Here is a 25,818-nt window from a genome sequence, read left to right as displayed (position 1 = left end):
CCACATCGAGAGGAGCCAGTTGAGGTGGTTCGGGCATCTGGTAAGGATGCCTTCCGGACGCCTCCCTCCCGGACCCGGATAAGCGGAGGACAACGACGACGACAACAACGACGATGACTTTTGGCTGCGCTGAGTAATTTCTTTTCCATTGTTAGTTTAGACGCACCGTGCTACACCAAACCACGCTGGAGATGGACCCTCCCAGGTGTAGGTCCAAAAGCCTGGCCGCCCACCCTTAAGCAGGTATTGGTGACGTCTCGCTGACCGCAGCCAACCCCGACAGCCCCTCTTCTCCCCCTCAAACAAACTGTGTGTGTCTACTCACCTCTGTCTGCAGGAGACCAAAGAGAAAGGTGTTTTTAAAAGTCTCTGTGTGTTCAGCTCTCAGTACTTTTTTAGCTTTTAACTGAATCGCTGTGGTTTGGAGTTTAGTTTCTCCCCTCCATCCTGTTTGTACTTAAGATATCTGCTTTATTTTATGGTTTCATGTTTGCTATCAGCCATATTAGAAGTTGTGTGAAGTTGCGACTCGAAATCTCAACATCTCCTCATTTTGCTGCTTCACAATAAAATATTTTACATAACAAAATAGCTGGGGAATTTTATTGTGAAGAATCTAGACAATTAAATGTGTTTATCACTGAATTAGCTGAACTTTGTTAGCGGCTTTTCTTCAATAAAGACAAGTCTAATAATATGGCAGGGAGGAAGAGTAAAAGCAGAAACAGCCACAGTGAGATGTTTGATGAAGAGCTGCAGACAACATGCCATTACTGCACTTCTGTAAACAACTCACCTCCAACAGGAAAACTTCTATTACCTGCCCTCCTGCTGTGATGGGAAAACACATGTTACAAAAATAACAGGGGACTTTAGCCATGGACCAGCACTCTTGAAACAACTTCAAGAAGGTAGCCCTGTTGTAATGGAAATGCAAATCCCTGCTGTGCTGGGCTGACGGCCCAAACCAAGCCAAGCCAAGCCAGCCCATGACTGTCAAAAAGGGGCATAAGATTCCATGTTTTGGTGATGTTAGCATGTAGCTATATGTAGCAGTGTATATAATGTAAGCACTTGCAATAACGTGTCTGGAGCTGATGACCATATAAAGAAATGGGTCACACTATGATGTCATCATGTAGCCAGAGTAAAGAACAAACAAACTTAGATACATCTGAAGCTTGAGGTTTTTACTTTTACATAGTTTATCTCATTATTTCAAATTTTGGCCACGTTTAAACTGAACATCTGACATTTAAACATGATATATACACAACAGAAAATAAGGAAAAGCTTCATAAGTCCCCTTTAAGTCTTTCTTAAAACCGAATCACTGATTTATTCTCTTCAGATTTTGCAACTGGAAGTCACTTTGTGAGGACTCTTGGCTTGCACAGGCACAACTTGTGCCTGTGCAAGCCAAGAGCCCGAGCCCGAGCATCTTTTTTTTTTTTTTTTTTTTTACTAGATCCAAACTGACTCAGATTGTGGTGGATGTGTCGGCGGGACCCTACAAGGACCGGACAGTGATGTTCCTGGGCTCAGACGATGGCAGAGTCCTGAAGGTTTTGGCCAGCACACATCCCAACGACAGCTTCGGATCCAAACTGCTGGAGGACATCGACATCTACAACCCATCTAAGTAAGACTTGAGTTAAAATACTCTACTAAATTATTTAACATCCACGTTGATATGATTATAATCTGCTCTGTGTCTGTGCGTGCAGGTGTAATGTTCAAGGTCAGGAGGACAGGAGGGTTCTGGGACTGGAGCTAGATAAGGACCATCATGCCTTGTTTGTTGCTTTCACTAGCTGTGTGATCAGAGTGCCGCTCAGCCGCTGCACCCAACATGGAGCCTGTAAAAAGTAAGAGACAGGACTGAAAGCAGCTCTTCCACCTACTGTTTTTTAATTGTTAAAACCAGATTAAAACTCCTCTTTGATTCTCCTCTGCTCTCAGTTAAACACACTGTTAATATTCCGTGTTGTGTTAAAATAAAACAGGCTCAACTTTTCTGAAATGCAGCACAAAAATCGGAGAGAGACTGTAATTTAATGAATTCTGGAAAAGATTCAAAACTCAGAATGGGAGACTCTTTTGAAAATTAATATAGTGATCTAAATTTGGCATCATATTGTTGTAGAAGTGAGTGTGTGCCAGGGGAGACAGGGATGCCGAGTCTCAACATTTGAATATGAGTAAAAAGATCCTCATTTATAGACACCATTACACTGAACAGAGCTCACTGCCCAAATTAGAGCACATTCATCACTGGGGAGGCACACACACACACACACACACACACACACACACACACACACACACACACACACACATAGACTAATCAGACTCATTTTAATTAGTGAGTAGGATGAATAAGTGCCTGCCGATGTGATGTGAAAACAGCTGCAGAGCTGTAGAGAGGCTTCCATCAGCATCATGGAGAAAAAGACATTCTGTATCTCAGTCACTGTTTCATTGTCTGGGAGCAGGGCTGGACATTTACAAAGTAGACTCCAGCTGGACTTGGACTTGACTGCCGTAAGACTCAGCTTAAGTGAGCTGTGTCTCTCTAAAGTAGTGGTTCCCAACTGGTGGGTCATGGTCTAAAAGTGGGTCGCGGTCCCATTGCAAATGGACAAATGTCAAGTTTGTAAAAACCACACTATATTTCTAAGAGCTTTTATTTTTAAGTGCCGTTTCCTGCTGTGGAGTGGGTGACTAACGGGCAGCTACTTGACAGAGACAGAAAACTTTTCATTGGTCAAACATGTATTTCTAAAAGCAGAAATCCACTGAAATGGAGGTCTGTCCGAATATTTGTCACCTGCACGAAAGTACAGTAAGAATCCACAAATTTGTTTTTTATGAATTTTCTTGCATAATTTTCAGACAGAAATCCGGCTTGGTGTGAATGTCACTTCCTCATTCCTTCCTTTCTTCTCTCCTTGTTTCCATCTTTCCCTCGACCTCTTCTTCTCTGTTTTTTTGCCCTCCACTGGAGTGAACACGCACACACGCACGCTCGCACGCACGCTCGCACGCACACACGCACACACACACACACACACCCACACACACACACACACACACACACACACTCAAAGCCTGTCACCCTTTACCAGTTAATTTAGTTCACACTCTGCCAGTCACACACACATCACATGCCAAACAGTTCATGCCAAACACACAGTTCACTGTAGGGCCAGCCAAAATAACCGTGTGTGTGTGTGTGTGTGTGTGTGTGTGTGTGTGTCTGTGTGTCTGTGTGTCTGTGTGTGTCTGTGTGCCTTTCAGTCTCACACGTGGCAGCAGCTGATATAGAAGTCAGTCCTCTCTCCTCTTTCACTCTTTTGTCTCCATCTTTCTCTTCTTCTTTCTCTCTTGTCTCATCTTCTCTTTTCCTGTCTCTCTTTGTGTCTCTGAATCACTTTCTGTTCCTCCCCACTTCTTTCCTTTTTGTCCCTCTTAGTCTTTCGTTCATTCCCTCTCCCTCCTTCCTCCCTCCTCCCATCTCTGCTGCCTCCTAAATCCTGCTTCAGCTGTGTCAACCTCGTTTGTCTTGATCCAAACATTACTACCTGCAGTCAAACGTTTTGTTTTCTGTAAGAACTCACAGTTACAGTAGGTCAGGAAGCATCACACAACACTATATAAACTACCCTGAAAAATAACTTATTTTCATTTTTTGAAGCAGTCAAAATCATGAATAAATCATTCAAAAACCAGTCACACAACTGTTGAGGTAAGTCAGACTAACTTGGTTTAGTTAAGTTGCTAATATTTAAAAAGAAAAAATCAATTCTAGTTGTTATTTTTAAGTTGCAACAACCTCACAGAATTAATAACATACAAGTAAATTTGAAGTACTCCTAACAATTAGATATGTAAATTTAACTTAAGACTTTTAGCTATTAGGGTTGCAGGGTGTAGGGGAAATACCTTTTTGAGAATATTTGCACTCGTAATAAAATTTTTGGGGCACCACCCTCCGAATGAGGGAAGCGACTATTCAAATTAATAAATCCGTAAACCAATTATTAATTAGTCACCACGTTTATCAATAATGAATCAATCTCAGTATCTGGGTTATGAATTCTCTATACAGTGATCTCAGCTCCTGTCCAAAAGATATATACACAGACAACGACTTGGCGCTAAATGAAGATTTATTTAAGCTAAATATATAACAATTGAATAAATGAATAGCAAATGATAATTATATGACACAACACATAAATCAACAGTATATAAATGGAATGAAATGAAATAATTATATGACACAACACATAAATCAACAGTATATAAATGGAATGAAATGAAAGGTAACACTCGTGTGAGTTGTTTAGTTTGGCAATAGTGGGACAGAGTATGTTAAGATATATATAAATTGGGAACGCAGAGATGTGCAAAACCATTCACCTAATGAAACCTAAATTAAAATCAGGATAATTAACTAAGCCTCCTGCTCGACCTCACTTTTCACCGCACAGCGGTTTACTCAAGTTATGGAAGTTCTTGGCCTACTTTTTAGCAGCAGGGATCAAAGGCGAAGTTCCTCTTGGGGCTCTGAACTGTCGCTTCGCAGCTCCCACACTTTCCAGCAGAATGAAGCCGGCTGTCCCACAGCAGTGTGGGAGCGGATGAGTCTGCGATGTCCTGCAGTTGGCCCCAAACTTCGTTTCCCTTGCACTGCAGAGAGTCTTTGGGTTTGGCACAAGAACCACGGTGATGAGTGGCTGGCAGCCGCTGGTTCCGATGAATCTGGGGCGAAGAGGTCGGTCAGCAGGTGCTGGTCTACTTTGTTATGATTACTCGCTTATAATAATAGTGAAAACAATATCGTTGGCCGTTCGATATTGTTGTTAAAGTTATTATTAACGCGCAAAAATGTTGAACACTGGAGATAAAAGAAAAGTGGATAAGCAAAATTTAAAAGTTTAAAATAACTTTGATCATGAGCACAAAAGAGTTACGCATGAACCAAACGTAACTGGTTAAAACATAAGATACGGCAAAAGCAAGTAGATAAAGTAAAAACGAAAGAGCGTATGCAAAACATAAAAGCAAGAGACTAAAATGAAGAAGAGCGCAACAAGAGCAAGAATACAAAAAGCGGAAATTACAAGAGGACGGAAAATACAAGAAGCAAGAGCACTAACAAGAGGGCGAGCCACGCCGAGCGCACTTGTATTTATCTGGCCAAAGTGGGCAGATTTGATAAGGCGACCTCTCTTTAGTTGAAAAATAGTCTCATCATGGTATTTTGGAGGAAACTTAATGCTTTTCTTATACGAGGTCGTATACTCTGATATGTTACGCGCGACTGACACATACTCTTCCCATTATGGTCAAAATTGAGTCTTAACATCCATCATGTTGGCCCCATGTGCAGGGCTGTTGCCGCGGCCTGGGTTCGAGTCCAGCCTGTGGCCCTTTGCTGCGTGTCATCCCCCCTTCTCTCTCTCCCCCTTTCACGTTTGCCTGTCCTGTCCGTTGAAGGCAAAATGCCCAAAAGAGATCTAAAAAAAATAAATAAATACAAATTAACATTAAATCAAAATACAATTATTATGCCGCGTATATGTATCTGAAAAAAAATGCTAAAGTCCTGTACAATATTTCTGGTGTTTTTGTGGTTTTTATGTTTTTGATAAGACATATTAGTGAATATTGCACCCTGCATTTTACACTTAACCAAGCTAAACAATCATTCATTGTACTTACATTTGTTTGGTATGGGCATTGAAGGACCAAACAAGCCGCTTTATTTTGGGCTACCTGTAACCTATTCAAATTACTTCCTGATGTACTGGACCAAATTACAGAACAATAGTGTAAGTGTGACACCAGTGCCTGCACCACTTGCTTCAATAAATGATTAGACATACATTTTCTGCAGTGTTGAATCACAGCCATACCTCTACCCATTCTTTGCACTATTTGATCTACTTGGTTGTTCCAGGACATTTGACTATCTACAGTAATTCCTAATAGTTTTACCTCGGTTACTTGTTCTATCTCTGTATCACCCATGGATGTCAATCAATCAATCAATCAATTTTATTTATAAAGCTCAATATCACAAATCACAATTTGCCTCACAGGGCTTTACAGCATATGACATCCCTCTGTCCTTATGACCCTCGCAGCGGATAAGGAAAAACTCCCCAAAAAAAAAACTTTAACGGGAAAAAAAAACGGTAGAAACCTCAGGAAGAGCAACTGAGGAGGGATCCCTCTTCCAGGACGGACAGACGTGCAATAGATGTCGTACAGAACAGATCAGCATAATAAATTAACAGTAATCCGTATGACATGTGCCATGGATATGTGAAGCTTAGGTGTTTCTCTTAATGAATGTTTTGAACCTAAAACTATACATTTGGTTTTTTTCCCCTATTTAGAACCAGTTTATTTCTTATCATCAATTTTTCTGTTAACTCTAATTCCTTATTTAAAATTGTAGTCAATTCATCAGTTGTATGTGCTGATGTGTAAATTGTCGAGTCATCAGCATACATCGCAACAGTGGCATGATTCAAAATCAGAAGAAAATCATTAATAAATATTGAAAACAAAAGCGGCCCCAAAGAACTTCCTTGTGGCACCCCACAACTCACAGCTCTCAGCTCCATGTTAGATGAGGGGTTAACAGTTGAAATTGAAATTGAATTTTGCAACTTATCAATATTTTGTTTTATGGGGTTAAAGCAAAGTATCATTCAGATAGAAAACATGATTATGCACGTGTAAAAGTTTAGAACATAGGAAAGCAACCAACAAAAAGAAGAAAACAAATGTATAATCAGTTTAGAACATAGGAAAGCAACCAACAAAAAGAAGAAAACAAATGTATAATCTCACTTCCAACAGACATTTCAATTTTGTCACACAGAAACATTTGGTAAGAGAGGGGAAGGCATGATCCCCCGGGGTGACAGGAAGGGACAGGATGTGGTGGAGAAAAGAAGCATTGTCTTAAGATCCTAGCAGGGCTGTTAATCAAGGTGTGTTGCCTCAGGGCGGAGGAGGGGACCCTTTTATAAGTTAATGACTTAAAAAGCATTTGAAGCACCTCAAAAGAACTCTTTACCCCCCCTTTTGGCACCCAGATGTCTGGAGGACGCATCCCTCCTGACTGGAGTAAGCTCGGGGGCAGGGCAATAAACATTTGACCCTCGCTTGTGGCCTTGTCATTGTCTATTTACTTGTAGTCCAGAATCTGGAGAGTTTTAGGAAGGTTGTATGCTCCTACAAGGGATATACCGGTTTTAAGGTATAAAAGTTGATGGTTATCATACCGTGTAAATTTGCTTATCCACGATATTAAAAAAGATGCAACTGGATGGAAAATCTCCCCATCATTTTTGTTATTTTCTAAGGGGAGACTCTTTACACAAACTTCTATCAACAAAATGTTTTTTAAGTTCCAATTAGTTCCCTTCTATTTTTGGTCTTTTAGGGCTCATTCTGACTAATAATAATATATGCTGTAATACCAAGATACCGTGATACCACAATATTGTCGACGACGGTCATCTTACAGTAAAAATCTCATACAGTTGCAACCCTATTAGTTTTATTCTCTTACCTCTTACCTAAAAAAAAAAGAAAGAAGTCACAGGGTAAGCAGTATCATCATCAAAAATCGGCATACAACGTCATTACAAATCCCGATGCATATCACATTTTCCTTATAAAGCCTCACTATTCACATCACATCTCATTCACAAGTTGCATAAATCCACATAGTCAGACATAATCACAAAGAAAGAAAATACCACCCAGGCCGTCCCAGGAAGGAAATAAGGCACCAAAAGAGCAAGAGAAAGAGCCTTAACTGTATTACCGTATAGTTGTTGTTTTCCAGTGCCTAAGCACTATCCTACAGCCAGTGATAAGAGCTAATCTACACCATAAAACTTGTTGGCCTGTCAAACCTGCCCCTTCTGGTATTATACCTAGTATGCAGAGTGTTGGGCTTTGTACCATTTCAGTACCAAGTACCTTGTTAAGGAAGAATATTATATTATTCCATAAATTCCTGGTCATTTGACAGTTGTATAACATGTGTTTAAATGTACCTTTGTCACTATCACATCTCCAACACAAATCAGATTCCCGTAGCTTGAGTCTTGCCATCTTACATGGGAGTCCAGTAGCTCCTATGAATAATACTATAAGTGATTAATCTCATCTGTATTTCTCTCGATGTTTTACACCAGGAACCCACAATTTCTTTGAATCTCTCATCAGTTATTTCTCTTTCTAAATCCCCTTCCCAGGCTCGTTTGAGACCATTGAGTTTTGGTGGGAGAGATTGTCTCATAGTACTGTAAAATCTCGAAGCCCCACCCTTCACCTGTTGTCTGTTCTGTAACATTTCTTGTATACTAGTTTGATGTATTAATGGAAGTTTTCTTTTCATGGACATTATACAACTTCTCAGTTGGAGATATTTCCAAAAGTCTTTCTTAGGAATTTTATATTTAATCATTATCTGTCCAAATGACATAAAATTATCATCCTCGAAAACATCATCAATAAAAATTATACCTGCCTCGACCCAAGTTCTCCAATAAAGCGTCTTCTTGCCCACTTTTAAGAGTTTGTTGTGCCAAAGAGGCGATTTTTTGGTAAAAGATGGTTTTTCCCCAGTAATTTGGTGTGATACTTTCCAAGTGTCCCTTGCAAACTCAAGCAATGGGTTCCTAAATGGTATTTCTCCTCCTGTCTGTGATATAAAAGCCCATACCGGAAGGGGTTCTGTAAGTTCCTTTTCAATTAAAACCCATCCTGGGACTTCATCTTCTGCCATATACAGTTTGGACATCTGATTCAAAGAAAAAGCATAGTGATACCAGTCAACTCTCGGTAGACTGAGACCCCCATCCTCATTAGCCGCGCACAGTTTAATTCTATTAAAAAGAGGTCTTCTGCCTGCCCATAGAAATGAATTTATTGCCCTATTGAATCTTGATAGTAGTGGGAGAGGGAATCTCAAAGGTAAAAGACATGTGATATAGTTGATTTGTGGAACTATTATCATTTTTAAGATGTTTATTTTGCCTAATAAGGATAGTCCTAGCTTTTTCCAATTTTGTAAAGTACTCTCAATTTTCTGAATAAGGGGGAGGAGATTTTCCATCATTATATTATTCAAGGCTGGGGTAATCTTAATTCCTAGATAAACCAAGCCTGAAGGAAGCCAATTAAACTGCCAGTTTTTTTCTAATCGCTGGTGGGCAAATCTTTGACAAAGGCATTGCCTCTGATTTCCCCCAATTTATCTTATAGCCTGAGATCAGAGAAAAGGAATCAATCACCGACAGTAAATGAGGAACAGCTAATTCTGGATTTGATGATGATAACAATACATCATCTGCGTATAATAGCAGTTTATGTTCTGTTTTTCCAGCGTGAATTCCCCTAATATTTGTGTTGCATCTAATGGCAGCCGCTAAAGGTTCTAATACTAACGCAAAAATCTTTGGGCTAAGGGGGCACCCTCGCCTCGTGCCTCTATGAAGGTCAAAGCTTTTAGACATCTTTCTATTTGTTAGTACTGAGGCTTTAGAATTGCTATACAGCAGTCTTACCCAATTTATAAATGAAGACCCTAATCTAAACCTTTGTAACATCTTAAATAAATACCTCCACTCTACTCTAGCGACATAGGTTCGATGTTATTCCTTGTATGCCAAATTAAATGTAATAACCTGCGAACATTGTCTGCAGAAGACCTCCCCCTAATAAAACCCACCTGGTCCGGGTGAATAAGACTGGGTAAGTGTTTCTCCAGTCTTAAAGCTAGAACCTTAGCCAATATTTTGACATCTACATTAATAAGTGAGACCGGTCGATAGCTTCCGCATTGCTGGGGGTTCTTGCCTTTTTTATGTATGAGTGTGATCACAGCGGATTGCATGCTGTCTGACATATGGCCTTTTTTAAGTGCATCCTGAAAAACTGTGCGCAGCTTTGGTGCCAAGATGTCAGAAAATGCTTTATAAAAATCTGTGGGGAAGCCATCCCCCCAGGGGACTTCCCAGAATTCAGATTTTTTTAAAGCTTGCTGGATTTCTTCTAATGTAATATCTCCCCCAATTTCTTTTTGTATTTGTTCTGATAGGGATGGCAAGTGTACCACTGACAAAAAATTGTCTATATCCTCCTCTGTTTTGGTGAACTGTGATGTATACAACGATTGTTAAAATGTCCTAAATGTCTCATTTATCTCCCCACTATCTGTGGTTAAGACCCCGTCATCCTTTAACACAGATGTTATTAGTGTTTGATTGAATTGTTGTTTTGCTCGTTGAGCCAGAAACCTGCCAGCTGTTTCCCCTTGTTCGTAGTACCTCTGTCTACACCTTCTTCCAGAACATCTATTGCTAGTTGAGATTTCTGTGTTGTTCTTGTGTTAGGGATATTTGATTTATCAAGTACCAGGTTTCTCACCTGGTTAAAATTTAGGGATATTTGATTTATCAAGTACCAGGTTTCTCACCTGGTTAAAATCCCCCCCAAGTATCACAGGTATTCCCAATCTGTTTCACAGTATTGCAAATGTCAACAAAAAAATCTGGAGAGTCAGTATTTGGGGCATATATATTAATAAGAGAACATCTAATGCCACCAAAACTTGTGTCTAATGCAACCCATCTGCCATCCCCACCAGAAAGTTGCTTATGGATAACATAATGTTAAGGTTCTTAGGGATTAGTATGCACACTCCCCTCTGTTTGGAGGAGTAGGCACTGAAAAATATTTTACCAACCCAGTCTCTCTGGAGTTTTGTGGATTCCTCATTATTTAAATGAGTTTCCTGCAAGAAGCAAAGATCTACTTTTTTTTGTTTCAAGTACAGAAGAAGTTTTTTCCTCTTAATAGCTAAATTTGCCCCTTTAATATTCCCAGAGAGCACTTTAAGCGTTTCTGTCATTATAAGCTGTATCTGTTATCTCGATCTGTGTCCCTGACCATTGGCCTAAACATTGTTCCAAACTGCATATAAACATGTCATTGTAAGCCACATTCTTAATTATCTGCTTCCCTGTGCTAAACATATACACACAAAAAGAATAAAAACATACACATAAAAGAAAACACTCAGCTGGCAACCACTTCCGAACCAGATGGTTTGCCATAACCTTAACCCCTAAACAACACAATGGAGTAATAGGTCCATGAAACTCGAAGTCCCATCCCCGCTGGACGCTCCCCCTGAACCCTTCCTTTCTTTTAACATTAATTTTTCTCAGTTTTTTTTTTTTTTTTCCCTCCTCCTCTCCCCTGTTCCTATTTTAGCTCCATCCCTGCATATAGTTTTAGTGGAGAACTATTCCCCATGCCTTACTTTGACATAGCCTACTGATATAAGGTTCATAGTCCATCCGAAACCCTGCGAGTTATAGCCAGATATATCTGGCAAATAAATTCCAAACCTATGATTCATTCTCATAAAATGTTAGAATCTTCCCTTCTTTTACATAGCAGCTCCCAACATTGAGTCCTGTACGCAATTTATGCAGATCTTTCAGTCTTTCACAGCCCTCACTATCAAGTTATTTATAAAAAAATTTAAAAAATCAAATAAAGTCAGATGCTGCAGGAAATCACTTATAATCCCCATAGTCCTGTAAATTAACTTAAAATATGACTCAATTTGTATGTTCAAAGATGACACAAGTATAGATCACAAGTTCAGATGGTTTGTCCTGGTCTTTCAACCGTTATCGCACCTTGCAGCATCCCAGTAAAGAAAGACAATAAATAAATAAATAAATAAAAGTAAATAAATATCCAATCTCCTCGAGTGCAGTGAGGGGACTGCAATGTCTGTAAACACCGTCTTCCATCGTACCGGCTGACTCAATGAGGAGGAAAAAAAAACAACAACTGCTGGATGATTTAAAAAAAAAAAAAGAGAGAGAAGGAGAAAAAAAAAAAAAAAAAAAAAAAAAATATATATATATATATATATATATATATATATATATATGTATTTGTATATGTCCAAGGTAAATTCTGATTTTAGCTCACCAAATCAGGGTGGTCACTTCGTCCACTTTGTTTTATCAGCCTCTTGATGACAGAAAAACTCCAGCATCCTCAGGTGAAGTGAAAGTGTGTCTGATGTTGTCGGCGATGACTCTCAGCGTGGCTGGGTATACCATAGTGTACCGTAGCCCCTTTTCCTGCAGCTTCTTTTTCACTCCATCAAACTTCTTGCGTTTGTGGATAACATCCTGAGGCAAATCCTGGAAAAAGGAGACTGGTTTACTCTTCCATGTCGCTCGTCCTTTCTCTCTCGCCGCACGTAGAACAGCCTCCCTGGCTGTGAATCTCAGGAAACGTACCAGAATGTGCTGGTCTCTGCCTCCTCATTGGCCAGTTCTGTGGGAGCGCTCGATTTCAAAGTCCTGTGTCAGCTCGACATCCAGTGTTTCAGAGATGAGTTTCTGTACAAACCCCTGTATATCATGTCCTTCAGTGCCTTCCTCTATCCCCACAATGCGAACATTATTACGCCGCCTGGCATCCTCCAGGTAGATAACTCGCTCCTGCAGCTGTGTGACGGTTCTCATCGCTGTGTTCACCGCTGTTTCTCTGACCCCATCTTTATCCTCCAGCACCGAAGTCCGTGTTTCAGCCTCAGTCACCCAAGCGTCTCCACTGTAGTTTGGACTGCATCCATGCCTGCTTTCAGCCCGCTCATGTCCGATGCAATGGTTTGGAGCAAAGTTTTAATGCTAGCTAGCTCAGCTGCGGTGTCTGTCTGCGGAGGCGCCATGTTGTTGTCTACGTCTTCTGCGGCCGGTCGGCTAATTTGGCCTCTCAGACTGTACTGTGTGATGGATTTTTGGACTCCCTGCATATTTCTTCCCTTCTTGTTCTAATATGTAGTTATTTTATCTATCTTAGATATCTCCAAAATCGTTATAGGAGGGTGAACTGGGTAAAGCCCCACGGAGTGTCACACTACCATCTTGGGTGCTCGCCTCACCGGAAGTCACCCGTCATTATGTCTAAGTCAAAGCTGCATCCGTTGACAAAAATCCTGCAATCGGACAGTCACTCACATTAAGCTGGGTTCTCAGTTTTCTAAATCCAGCGAAGGAGATGTCTCTTTCACTGGCTGCACTCGATGATGGGATGGTAAAAAAAACATTTAATCACTGCCAGGTTAGGAAACATTTTAGCATGCCTCTTTCAATACCTTTTTTTCTGACATTTTAATTATATTGTTTGGCATTTTATTAACATTTTTTGACATTTTATTACATTTTTTCAGAAATGTTCATAACTTTTTAATAATATTTTACAGCATCATCTGATTGGTCAGAATCTGAGAGTGAGGTTTATTGGACTAGTGCTTTAGCACTACTGTATGATTGAAGATGGAAAGTGTGACAAGTGCAGATGAAAGGTTGAATGCCAGAGAGGAAGTGATGTCTAAAAAAAAAAAAAAAAAAATCATGTCAGACGATGTGGCACAAGCACAGGTCTGAGTCAAGAATTGAGAACACTTTAACATCTGTTAGTGAGGCGGCATAGCTATAAAATCGTTCATTTTTGTGATAAAAGCACCAAATTTGGCAGATGTGTTGACAAATATATTTAGAACAAATCTGGATACTGGGGCATCAGAAACTCGCCCACTGGTGGCCAGAGCAGGCAATTGAATCCTACCTGCCCATGGACCCGTCCCGTTAATTGGATCCCCTCCTACATGTAATGGCTTCTAAGTTGGACCATGCTCCATGCCTCCACCAAGTTTCGGTTGGACAGTTTTCACATAATCCTCATCCAAAAATGAATGGAAGTGAATGGGCGGCCACGTGTGGGCGGCCTGTGGAAACGCCCCCAAATTGCTGCAGATGGCTGTACTAGTTAGATATCATATGTTCAAACTGTTACAGTGTAACTGTTAAGTATGTTCACTGAACATTGTTAAATGGCCTTATAAATAACTATAAATCTCACCATTGTGTTGGATGTCTTTAGTTTACTATTGTCCTACATTAGAATGAAACATATTTTTCACTTTAACAGGTCTCTAAATTATATTTGTGGTGCTGAAAACATGGTAACAGCAGCTTGGGGGGGTGACAAAAGTGTTCTATTCTGGTATATTAAGCTATAAATGTACCAAATTTGGCGCTTTTATCGCAAAAATTAACAATTTTTTAGTTAGTTAATTTATATTATAATTTATAATTTATATTATAATTTATATATAATTTTTTAATTAGTTTGTTAGCAGAATTATACAAAAACTGCCTGACCGATTTTCACAAAATTCAGTGGAGGGATGTAACACATGCCAACTTAGAATACATTAAATTTTGGTGTTGATCCAAGTCAGGGGGCGTTTGCACGGGCCGCCCACACGTGGCTGCCCATTCACTTCCATTCATTTTTTGGATGAGGATTACGTGAAAACTGTCAAACCGATTTTCACAAAACTTGGTGGAGGCATGTAACATGGTCCAGTTTAGAAGCCATCACATTTTGGAGTGGATCCAATTAACGGGACGGGTCCGTGGGCAGGTAGGATTCAATTGCCTGCTCTGGCCACCAGGGGGCGAGCTTCTGATGCCCCAATATCCAGATTTGTTATAAATATATTTGTCAACACATCTGCCAAATTTGGTGCTTTTATCACAAAATTGAAAGATTCTGGGGGCGTCGGTGGCTTAGTGGTAGAGCAGGCGCCCCATGTACAAGGCTGTTGCCACAGAGGCCCAGGTTTGACTCCAGCCTGTGGCCCTTTGCTGCATGTCACTCCCTCTCTCTCTCCCCCTTTCACACTTGTCTGTCCTATCCATTATTATCCAAGGCTAAAAATGCCCCAAAAAATATCTTAAAAAAAAAAAAAAAAAGATTTTGGAAAAATATTGAGCTATGCCACCCCATTATGTTTAGTTACCGCAAGTAATATTGTTGTCTGATATTCAGGAGTGTTATTATCTGTTCCACTCCTGATTTCCTGATATCCTGCAGCCCACTTAAACAACAAACTTCCCTCTCCTCTCTTTCTCCAGAGCATGCCTGGCCTCTCGTGACCCATACTGCATCTGGCTGCGGACCGGGAGTTGTGCCAACATGGCACCAGGTTTCAAGTACGTGTCACTTCCTCTTTTCCTCCCTCTCTGTCGCTTTGGTTTTTTCCTCTCTTTCTTCTCTAAGCCATCATCAATTCGACAGCTAATAAAGCTGTGACACCTCAACTCATATATCTGCTGCAGCGAGCAGTGGCTTGTATATGTGAGAGATGTAAATCCATGATGCCTTTCACCCTTGCAGCCAAAGTAAAAGGATGGATGAGGAAACATAATGGGAACAAATGTTAAAATGGATGTCAGCAAGAATGTACTGCATGCACTCTGTTGGTATAAATCTCTTGGTTTAAAACTTTGTTGGAAAGGACTCAGTTTGTTCTCTGAGTTTGTGTTGGAAGCATCACAAACACTTGTTCAGTAACTGTCACCTTAATCTCTTTGTGAGCTTTAAAGTTCGCTTTTCCACATTTGCTGACAGTATAATATACACTGATGGCCGCTTTGTTAGCTCCGCCATGACAAGTCATTTTGATATGACAGTGTCACACAGCAGCTGCCCATTCCAACTCTTTATGATCAGATCTTGTGACTGTAGCACATTGATCTCTGTGACATCCTGATGGAAGGTACCATTAGAAGATGTGTAGATTGTGGCCATAAAGAATGCACATGGTCAGCAACAACACTAGGTCTGGCTTGTACACCACTCTCAGCAGGTATTAAAGGGCCTAATGTTTGCCAGGAAAATCCCCCTCACCATCAAACCACCAGCAGCAGTCTGAGTTTTTGATACAAGGCAGGATGGATCCATGGATTCATGTTTACACTTGTAAATGCTCTGCATCATGCCTAACAACGCCCCTTAGCCACTCAGAAGCACTGTTAACCACAGCTTCTAGTGGCTAATTTGCTCAACACAGACCAGAAGATGTGTCAGAGCAGAAGAGGTTTTTCTGATTCAGTCTTGATGAGCCCCACAGCCTTGTTATAATGTTTGGTCATTTGATGTGTCTGTCAGCTTGTACCAGATCTACTTTATTAATGCAGCATTTTAACCAGCACAAATGCCGCTCACTGGATGGTTATTTTTATGCCTGTGCAGTAGCCGTGGCCAGAGACATTATGTTTGTCGGTTGTCTGTCTGTCCGTATGTCCCTACGTCCATTCTCATGAACACTATATCTCAAGATTTCCTCGAGGGAAGTTTTTTAAATTTGACACAAATATCCTCTTGGACTTAACAATGAAATTATTCAATTTTGGTGAATAAAGGTCAAGGTTACTGTGACCTTACGTCAGTCTCATTTTTGTGAACGTGATATCTCAAGAACGCCTTGAGGGAATTTTTCAAATGTGGCAAAAACGTCCACTTTGACTGGACAATGAACAGATTAGAATATTCTGGGGTCAAGGTGACCCTGTCTGTCTCATTCTCGTGAATGTGATATCTTCTATGAGAATTTCTACAAATTTGGCACAAACATCATCTTAAACACAATGAGGTGGTTAGAATTTGGTAGTCATAGGTCAAAGGTCACTGTGACCTTGAGTCTGGCTCATTCTTGTAAACGTGATATCTTAACTTGAGAGAGTTCCCTCAAAATTGGTACAAATGTCCAGTTGGACTGATTAGAGGTAAGTGGCCATAGGTCAAAGGTCACTATGACCTCACAAAACATGTTTTTGGCAAGAAATTATTTACATTTTTTGACAACATTGCACAGAAATGTCTAATAGGATAAAATGATGAAGTGATGGTATTTAAATCCAAAAGGTCCAAGGTCAACTTCACTGTGACATCATAATGCTCTGTAAACACCATATGAAAACCATCAGAACTCAGGAACAGAAGAGGAGACATTTGGTCAGATACTGAATCTGCTATGTAAAGATATAGGGGAGTAATAGCGTCCTGAGCAAACGATGAAGTCGCCCTTTTTGTGTGTTGTAATATGAGTTTCTCTGTAGTTTGTTGTGTTAAGCTAGTCCGTTCCTCCTGCCTGCTTCTCCAAACTGGGGGCGTGCTGACCACCATCAACTGTAGGTAATACACTAACTAGGGATAATTACCTCATTTAACTCCACTTCCAAAAATCCAAACTAAACTAAACTAGAAACTTGATCAGCTTGTTGGAAAATAAATCCCACTAGATAGTTACACATCCTCTGACTGTGGATGAAGAAAAAAAAATAAAGAATGACATGAAGTGAACAAATAATCAAAGCTTTTCTTTGCATCCAGAAACACTTAAATGTTCTCATCAGTTTAGAGATCCAAAGCTGCTGTGTACTCACTTAGTCCGCAGTAAAAAGATCAAGGGGAGATTGTTTAATCGGGAACACTCAAAGGAAATGGCTCATGTTATCCTTCGCTGTTCTATAAATAATTGGATTGATATTTAAAGCAATATGTTAACTCTCCTCAACAAAGCAAACAGGAAGTGTCCTGGTGTTTACATGCTCATCAGATCAGATGAAGTTTAGATGATCATCAGGGGAAAGTTTCCACACGAGGCATTTCAGAGTTCACACTCTGGCAGACAGCTGGCGTGCCGGGCATTTATGCATGGCTGATTCCTGATCATTGATCTGCTGATCACACAGCCACCATCCCCACAGTGTCACTGCAGGTAACACACTTTGTTTGAGCTGGGACGACAGATGCCTCAGCGCTGAACAGCATCAGTGTCTCTGAAAGACACATGTTCAAGGACAAGAGGTCATCCTGCTGCTCATTACTAAACTTTAACGTCTGATCAGAAGAGTTTGTGAGACAAACACTGAGTGAGGCGTTTAGATAAGTTGGTTTTCAGGCTGCAAACACTCCACAGTTCTCCCAGGATTAAAACAACTCCACCCCCGAAAAGATGAATATGAAAATAATATTGTTTAGATTTATTTTGGCTGAGGGGCAGGGGAGCAGAGGAACGGCAGAGTAAGTGGCGGTTCGGCCGCAGATCGATTGTCATGAAGTCTTGTGGAGTGGGCACGAGCTACCTGACACTTTGGAGTTATTGATTGGAAGGTGGCGCCACAGTGTGTGTGTGTGCTGCTAAAATCTCATCTTGTCTCAGCATATTGATGGAGTCAAGCACAGAAACACCTGGGGTTTCATCTTCAGGCTTCGACTCTCGTGTCTTGAATTTAGAGTCAAACTAAAAGCATCGAAAGGAGTTACTCCGCACGTTTTGGTCCATTAACAACAAACATGTCTACACTTTATATCAGGGGAGACTTATTTCTAAAAGCACCATATTAATGTACAAAATTAAGGATTTGTGAAACAGGAAAAACAAAAGAAAGCCATCAGATCTATGGCATCTGGATTCTCTCCAATTGCTTTTTCTTTTTTTGGTACAAATCATCAGTGGAGCTGATCCTGCCTCAATCACAACTCTGACTGCACTTTGGGCTTTGTTTGTTGTTACTATAGTAGGGCTGTACTTAGTCAAAGAAAATTTTGGTCAATTGAATTTCTACCTTAACCAATCCATTGGTTGATGGGGAAAAAGTTCTGCATGTTATCTCTGGGTTATCTAAATCAGCCACAGTGGAACGAAGCCTGTGGGGCTCGCCCGGTGAGACTAGTGAATGTCAAGCTAATTGCCAGCTGTCAGTGCTGCAATGTGCGTCCCTCCCATGTTGTTTGTTTGCTGTGAGATGTTCAGAGGGAATGTAGGTGTCAATCTTATGTTTTGATGCTTTAAGGAGGAGATAAGAGCAGCCTCCTCCAATAGGAAAGAGGCTCTCGCTTTTCTTGAAATCTGATTGACTCAGTCGCAGTCATCAGTCATTACTCATGGCAGATCAGGCTAGTTTGACTGTTAGACAGAAAACATGGAAAAGCCGGTTAAAAAAAAGAAAGGGTGGCGCGGAAAAAACTCGAATAAAAAAACTTAAATCTTTACAAGTAGAGGCAGCAAAGTGCTCCAAAATAACCGACCTGTTGGGCCGAGGCGTTGGTTGAGGCTGCTGGTGTTGCTAACGACGGAGATGGAGCTGGAGCCGACAGTGCCATTATAGCAGGTATATTAACATTAGCTAATGTTCGTGAGTGTGTAATGTGCAAGTTTGGCTTTGGCAAATTGCGTATTTCTTCTAGGTGTCCGGTTCAAGAGGCCAACTAGCCTACTAGGTATTGCATTAAGTCATTATAGTTTAAACCTATACTAAAAGAAAATATGTTCTTGCTTTTTTCCTGTGGATGCATGCAGTTAACATTAGGTGGTGTTCCCAGTCCCAACGACAATGAAGCTGAGGGACAGACTAACCCCAGTCGTGAGGAGGAGGAGGATGAGACCAGAAATATGACAGGTGCAATGTGAAGGCATAGCCTACTATGCATTACATTTTAGCCAGAGGAAAACCTTTTTAGTAGTACGAAGTGGGATTTTTTTGTTGTAGTAGTAAGTTGACTAAAAGTTGACTATAGGGCCTATTGCCCAATTTATACCTCCTTAGTTCATGGCTGTGAGCCATGGAGATATAAATTGGGCTTATGTAACACAAGAGCAGGGCTGGGCAGGACAGGGCAGATAATTATATTGTGCATAAAATTAGATGCATTAGGATAGACTCATATGCTCTTATTTTAAGTTAAATAATAAGACCATAGCCATTTATGCAGTTGATTCTGAGGACAGCGTTTGTGTAGTGTGTACAAGCATATAGAGGATTATAGGTAGAAACGTGTGGGCCAGTGCGCCTGAATGTCCCGGGCAGAATTTGTGTCCCAGTCCGCCCCTGGTCTCGTCTCTTATACAACATATGTGAACATGTAAAGATACTTTATTTGCACTTAATTATACATTCATCCTTTTGTTTTTGTGCAATCTTGTAATTCTGCATGTGACTACCACTAGAGTAAATCTAAAAAAAAAATCAGATATGAGCATTTGGAAGCTCATTTTTCCACGCTTTTCCATTCTTATGTGTTGCGTGTTTTTGGGAGCAAACACCAAGACACATTCGTTGTATGCTTGCATTGGCTAATAAAACAGATTCTGATTGAATGTATGTCATGCTGACATAAAATCCCCAAACCAAGAATCATAAAGATACAAAAAATCTCCAGGGTTGTGTAAATAGTAACCTATGCGTGAATGAGAACGGCTTGGTCTTATCAACCCTAACCGTGACCCAAGCACTTTAGACCTTCCTCCAAGCTTGTAGTAATGTACTAGATTGGTCAGTAGTATTGCATTCTCTGAGGATGACTGATTTTAGTAACTGTTTACAGTAAAAAAAAGAAAATCACTTTATACACTGGGCCTTCAAAGTGCTCTCTGAAACTAGACCTGGCATGACTTGTGTCCAAAAAATGAAAAAAATCAAAACTTTGTCGTAGAGCTAAACCAAATACATCATTGGAAAGGTCTCAACCTGGAGAGTAACACATGCCAGTATGGAGATTCTACATGGCTCCTGCTTTAAAATATTGACCTTTGAACCTTGACCTCGATGCATGTTTGAAGGCTTATAATTCAGCAACAAAAGGGGGTACAGACATGGGACCAACTGTTATAGAGAGCTCTTGACCTCAACTATCATGTGAGTGTAGTCAACAACTGGGGGTGCTGTCAGATATGGGTAAAATATGGATAAAATTAATTTTCACCCATTTAGAAATTAGATATTTAAAATCTGATTGCACAAATGTGTTTACCATCCCCTTAAAGTCCACAGTGTACTCTCAATTCAGTATTTACAACTTCCATATCGGAAGAAGAAATTCCCTAGGACCGCGCCATGCAGCTTGATACATATCAGCAACATAGTTGTAGTTCTTCTGATTTGCAAAGTTGGGTTCTAAATAGGGTTGTAAATAGATATATCTACTGAATATATCAAATATCTAGTAAAGCCGAACTAGTAAGTTAGTACTCTAGAAATGGCGTTTTTTGGGATGGTAGTTCTTCTGGCTTGTAGAGTTGTAAAATAGGGTCATAAAAAGGTATATCTAATAAATATATCAAATATCTAGTACAGCCGCACTAGGCCATCAGCGGCTAACACCATGGAGTGTGAGGTGAGCCCTCATGTTTGTAGTATTATTTTTCATATGACATCGGTTGCAAATCACATGTGAAATATTCAAGTCGTCCTTTCCTTCCGTATTAGAAGATCCAAAAAGTCCAGACATTTTAATTTAAACGTATACAGCACGTCTGATTTCTTTCTCCGGTGCCTCCATCTTTGTTTTGATAAACTTTCTGCCAAATGCTGCTGACTGACACCTCTGTTCCTCAGTTTAATGGGACATTAACTGTACATGTATGTGTAAACACGTAAAAAGTCCTGTTACTGTAGCAACGTTAGAGCCAGCACTGTTTTGGTCATTGTCCGCCATTGCACTAAATGTCACCTCATGTGTGACGCTGTACAGAGAAAGTAACAGTGCACACTCTGACATCACAGGCTGAAAACTCAGTTTTCCCAGTCAACAATGAAAATGAAGTTTCTGATAATCTTCAACCTGCATGGAGTTTTACAAAAACTTACATTTTCCATGACCTCTAACATAGTTTGCATGTGGATGAAAGGATAAAACAAATAGAAAGAGCTACGTTTTCAAAAATACCCATGTACATGTGGACTAGGACTAAAAAGTTCACATTTTGAAGAATAGAATAGAATATAAATAACTTTAGTTATCCCGAAGGGAAAATCAGCTGAATTCAGATACATGGTTTTTAATAAGACATTGGATCAGTGAGTGATGACGGTTCCAGGGTAGATGTTTAATTTTGAGAGCTTACAAGGCAAACAATTATTATCTTAGTATTTCTAAAGTCCCTGAAAATCTGCCTCTTTCTCTTCTATTACTTCTTGCTTTCTTGCTTCTTGTTTGATTGACTTCTGGTCAAAAGACAGAACTAATGGAGGAGCAGAGGGTGAGTTTGAAACCCAGCTGTCCTGGTCCAGCTGTTGAAAAATGAAGCGAGGTTACACACAGGAAACAGCAATATCTACTGTACTTATAAGAAAGACAACTGACTTTTTAATAGAATCACAGTGGCATGCAGCCGCAACAGAAATGAGACGCTGCAGGGTGATTAAGAACGAGCCGGCGGAGATGAAAAGGGACGAGGAGGGAAACAGAGAGGGAGGCGAAGATGTGATGCAAGAGGTGGAAAGGGAAGAGTGACGAGTGAGAGACAGAGCTCAGATACTGATATCAGTGTCAGACAGTCAAAGTAGGTAAAAGGAGATGTACAGAGGCAAACAGATAAACACAGACAACAGGTATAGATTTATACTTTTATTTAGTCTTGGTCCCTTCATTGGATTCACAGACTTAAAAGCCGGCAGATTTACCTCTCCATCGTCTGTTGTCTCTGCATTCCTCTTTCTTCTCTGATAATCAAAATGTCAGTGCTGTCTCCCACAAAATACAGTTGTTAACTGTAATTTGCTTTCACAAATTGGTGTTAGAGGAAACTGCTGCTCCCCAGCAGTCACAAAGAGCAGGCTGAGCACTTTGACTACTAAAACGCTTTGATGGACACCGACACAGACATGTATGTATGTATGTGTGTATGCAAAGTTTGGTGAATTTTCACCCATGGGAAGTATGATTTCCTCGGAAGAAGAAAGAAGAAGAATGCCTAGGATTACAATACTGTCCTGGCAGCTTAGCTGCCCGGACCCTAATAAAATTAACTTGACCTTTAAGGGGGGGTGGGGAAACACTGATATGCAAGGTAGCCTGGTTGCACCTGTTGTTGATGTTGTTGGATGCCATGTCAACTTCAGCCTGTTACATGCATTGTGTCTTTTCAAAATACACTTCAGTTTTTCACAGGAAATGTATTGTTTGCATACAGTCGTTGTCAAGATAAATGCAGTACGTCAGAACAATACCATGAATTGATGTTTTTTACCTTCAACAACAAACGCATATGGTTACATTTAGCCAACACACACACACACAAAGTTGGGTTGAGGCAACAAAAGCACGTGGTTGGGTTTTGGAAAAAAGAACAGGGTTTGGTTTTACAATCATATGGGAGGTGAACACTGGCCTCCTGGATGAAAGTCAGTGATTGTTGAACCCATCTGCCACCCCTCCCTTAAGGCCTTCGCACACTGAGTCAGTTTTTTTTCGGATGCGTTCTTTTAATCCGTCATCTGAAAAAAAAAGAAGTAACACACAGAAACCTGATGTGTTTTATTGTGCCAAAATTCGCAACATGTGACAAAATTTGGCACCACAGCTGCGGAGCTGTCTACCCTCTCAGTCTCCACCTCCTCCTCCTCTTTATCGTCATCCACCTGAATATTACTATCTGACCTGTTGAAGTGAGCTAACTTACTTATGAAATGATTCTGTTCCTCTGTGTTGTCGTGGCTGTGCCCCCCCGCCACATTTTCTTCACTGTCTCTTGGTCAAACGTCTCTCAAGGCTCTGACGGATACGAAAAATGCAGAAAAATGAACCTGTTCCGAAAAGTTTAATGAAGGATGAAAGTTTCGGACTCAGTGTGCAAACATGATTGACACAACATGAGGGTGTATTTATTTTTAGGCATGCGACAATTTTGGATGAAAAAAAAGAGGGAAAAAAAGGCCTTTACTCAGACTTTTGGCCTTCTTAACTTATGTTGTAGTCCTGCTGCAATTTCCCCTGACACTGTCAGACACCGTTACAAATTGACTGCGCCTGGCGTGCATATCACGCCAATGTGAAAGGACAGCTCACTGCCCAAGTGCCGATATTTGATGTCTTCGGAACGAGGCAGGCAAGCTGGTTAGTGTCATGGAGAAAATGGTCCAAATGAAATATGAGCTAGGAACATTGCAGATAGTAAAGTTACTCTTCTAAATTAAAATATCACACTGAAATGATTGAATGATATAAATTAAATGACACTTTTCAGTTTGATCCAGAAAATAAAGCTGACTTCTCCAATCCAAACAAATTCAGCAGAATAAGATGATGTCAGAGGCAAACTGTAGTGTGATGATATCAGGAATCAGGAGGAGACGTGAAAAGAAAAAGAGGGCAACGACAGAAAAATGGGTGCAAGCAGGGAGATGTGGAGGATTTATATATGAGAGCATCATTAGAGTGAGTAGAGCAGAAAGATTTGAGAGAAGAAGAAGAAGACAACATCAGCGGTGGCATGACAGCCACGTCAGCATCCTCTCCTCTTTTAGCAAAAGAGAGGAAAAATGACTTTTCTGTTTCCAGTTCTTCTTTTTCCAAACTAACTCTACCACAGTGACCCAGTAAAAGTCTGCGGGTTACATGTAACTCATCAGCAGACATCATTGCCTTTAATAAACATCATCATGTGTTAGAATGTGTCGGAGGCTGATGGGAGAGCAGTCAGTGCTCGTCCTGTGTGCTCTGCACTGAAGTGAAGTTTGACCAAGTTTGGTGATTATCCTCTATTAGTGTCAGTGAAGATCTCATCACAGCTTCCTGGATCTGATCCACCTCTGTTAACATCAAAACTCCCGACACAGTACAGTCCAGTCACATGTCCCACCCACCTCATTCAGACTTTATCCTCAGACTGTGTGACTTTTCTACAGCTGAACTGAACACATTTGGAGCCAGATCTGCTGTACTGGGGGTCTGGGAACCATTCACCCAACCAACCAAGTTAAAGTTTGGTCTGTAAAAAACAAATCAGCCTAGTCCAGCCTGACCTCAGTATAAATACAGCTTCTGAAGACGCAGATATAATTCAGAGCTTCACTCAACTGAACATCTCTGAGCTGAACTGAGTCCAGCTTCTCAAACTTCGGCTGATAAGTGGAAGATTTCCTCCAGGGAGAGAAGGAGGGATGAAGGGATGGAGGAAGGAAGGCAAGAGCTGGAGTGAAAAAGGACATTTTACAGCATACAGAAGTTGAACTAACTTCAGCAGAAGAGGGAGAGAAAGAGAGGATGAGGCAGGTAGAGGAGGAAGATGGAGGGAGCAGAGGAGAGAAAGACGAGGGACAAACAGACAGGTTCCACAGGAGATGAGCACCAGATGGACTCGGTTGTCGTGGCAGCAAGTCAGCCGTTTCCCCTGGAGATGGTGTGTGTGTGTGTGTGTGTTGAATGATGTAACGAGTTTTGTTGGATGATGTATTTTCCCAGAAATAATTGTGATAATCAATATTATTGTCATTTTGAGACCATATTATGCCACTGATATAGTAGCATAATAACGCAGTGTTAATTTTGGTAGCTATTTAAGATTCCTATTAGTTTTATGTCAGGTTCACACTACACGATATCAGCCCAATTATAGCCCATTGCAGCATTGTATGGTGTCGGCTCAGATCGTGAACAACAAGTGTCATACGTGATAATCCATCATTTCATCTCGTGTAATGTGTCACAGTAGACGACAACCGACGCCACGTCTGGGACGCCTCACGAAGTCCCAACAGAAAGTCTAGCATGTTGGATTTTCTTTTGTCTTCCACAACTTCTCCCTGTACAGCAACAACACCCCAGCCTTTTGATGTTTCCTGTAGGGACGTTGCCACACAGAGTTACAGCAGAAGCACTTTATCAACCCGGTGAGTACTGCCATTAGCATCAAGCTAGCAAAGAATGTTCTTTCTTTATAATGGAGGATATAAAGGAATAAAATTTACAGATAGTATCTGGGACTTTACTCCACTGCAGAGGGTCGCAGCTTCATTTGAAACAGACTACATTACAAACATTATTTCTCATTCCCTCTGTAGTTTTATATTTCTATTTTTAATCTCCTTCCGTTTGATCTGTTCAATTTAA

The 25,818-nt window shown here is 40.6% G+C and overlaps 1 protein-coding gene across 1 annotated transcript in view; it reads left to right on the top strand.

Moving 5' to 3' along the window:
* Nucleotides 1-25,818, top strand: part of LOC126383460 (semaphorin-6D-like) — a 481,075-nt gene that overhangs the window by 359,052 nt on the left and 96,205 nt on the right. Inside the window, exons 16-18 of the mRNA XM_050033965.1 lie at nucleotides 1,469-1,642; nucleotides 1,728-1,868; nucleotides 15,057-15,134. Of these exons, the coding sequence (XP_049889922.1) occupies nucleotides 1,469-1,642; nucleotides 1,728-1,868; nucleotides 15,057-15,134 (393 nt within the window). The remainder of the gene's footprint in view (nucleotides 1-1,468; nucleotides 1,643-1,727; nucleotides 1,869-15,056; nucleotides 15,135-25,818) is intronic.

This window comes from Epinephelus moara, chromosome 22 (assembly GCF_006386435.1).
Source record: "Epinephelus moara isolate mb chromosome 22, YSFRI_EMoa_1.0, whole genome shotgun sequence".
Lineage (NCBI taxonomy): Eukaryota > Metazoa > Chordata > Actinopteri > Perciformes > Serranidae > Epinephelus > Epinephelus moara.
The sequence above is the reverse complement of the archived record's forward strand: the minus strand, read 5'-3'. Positions and strand labels throughout refer to the sequence as shown.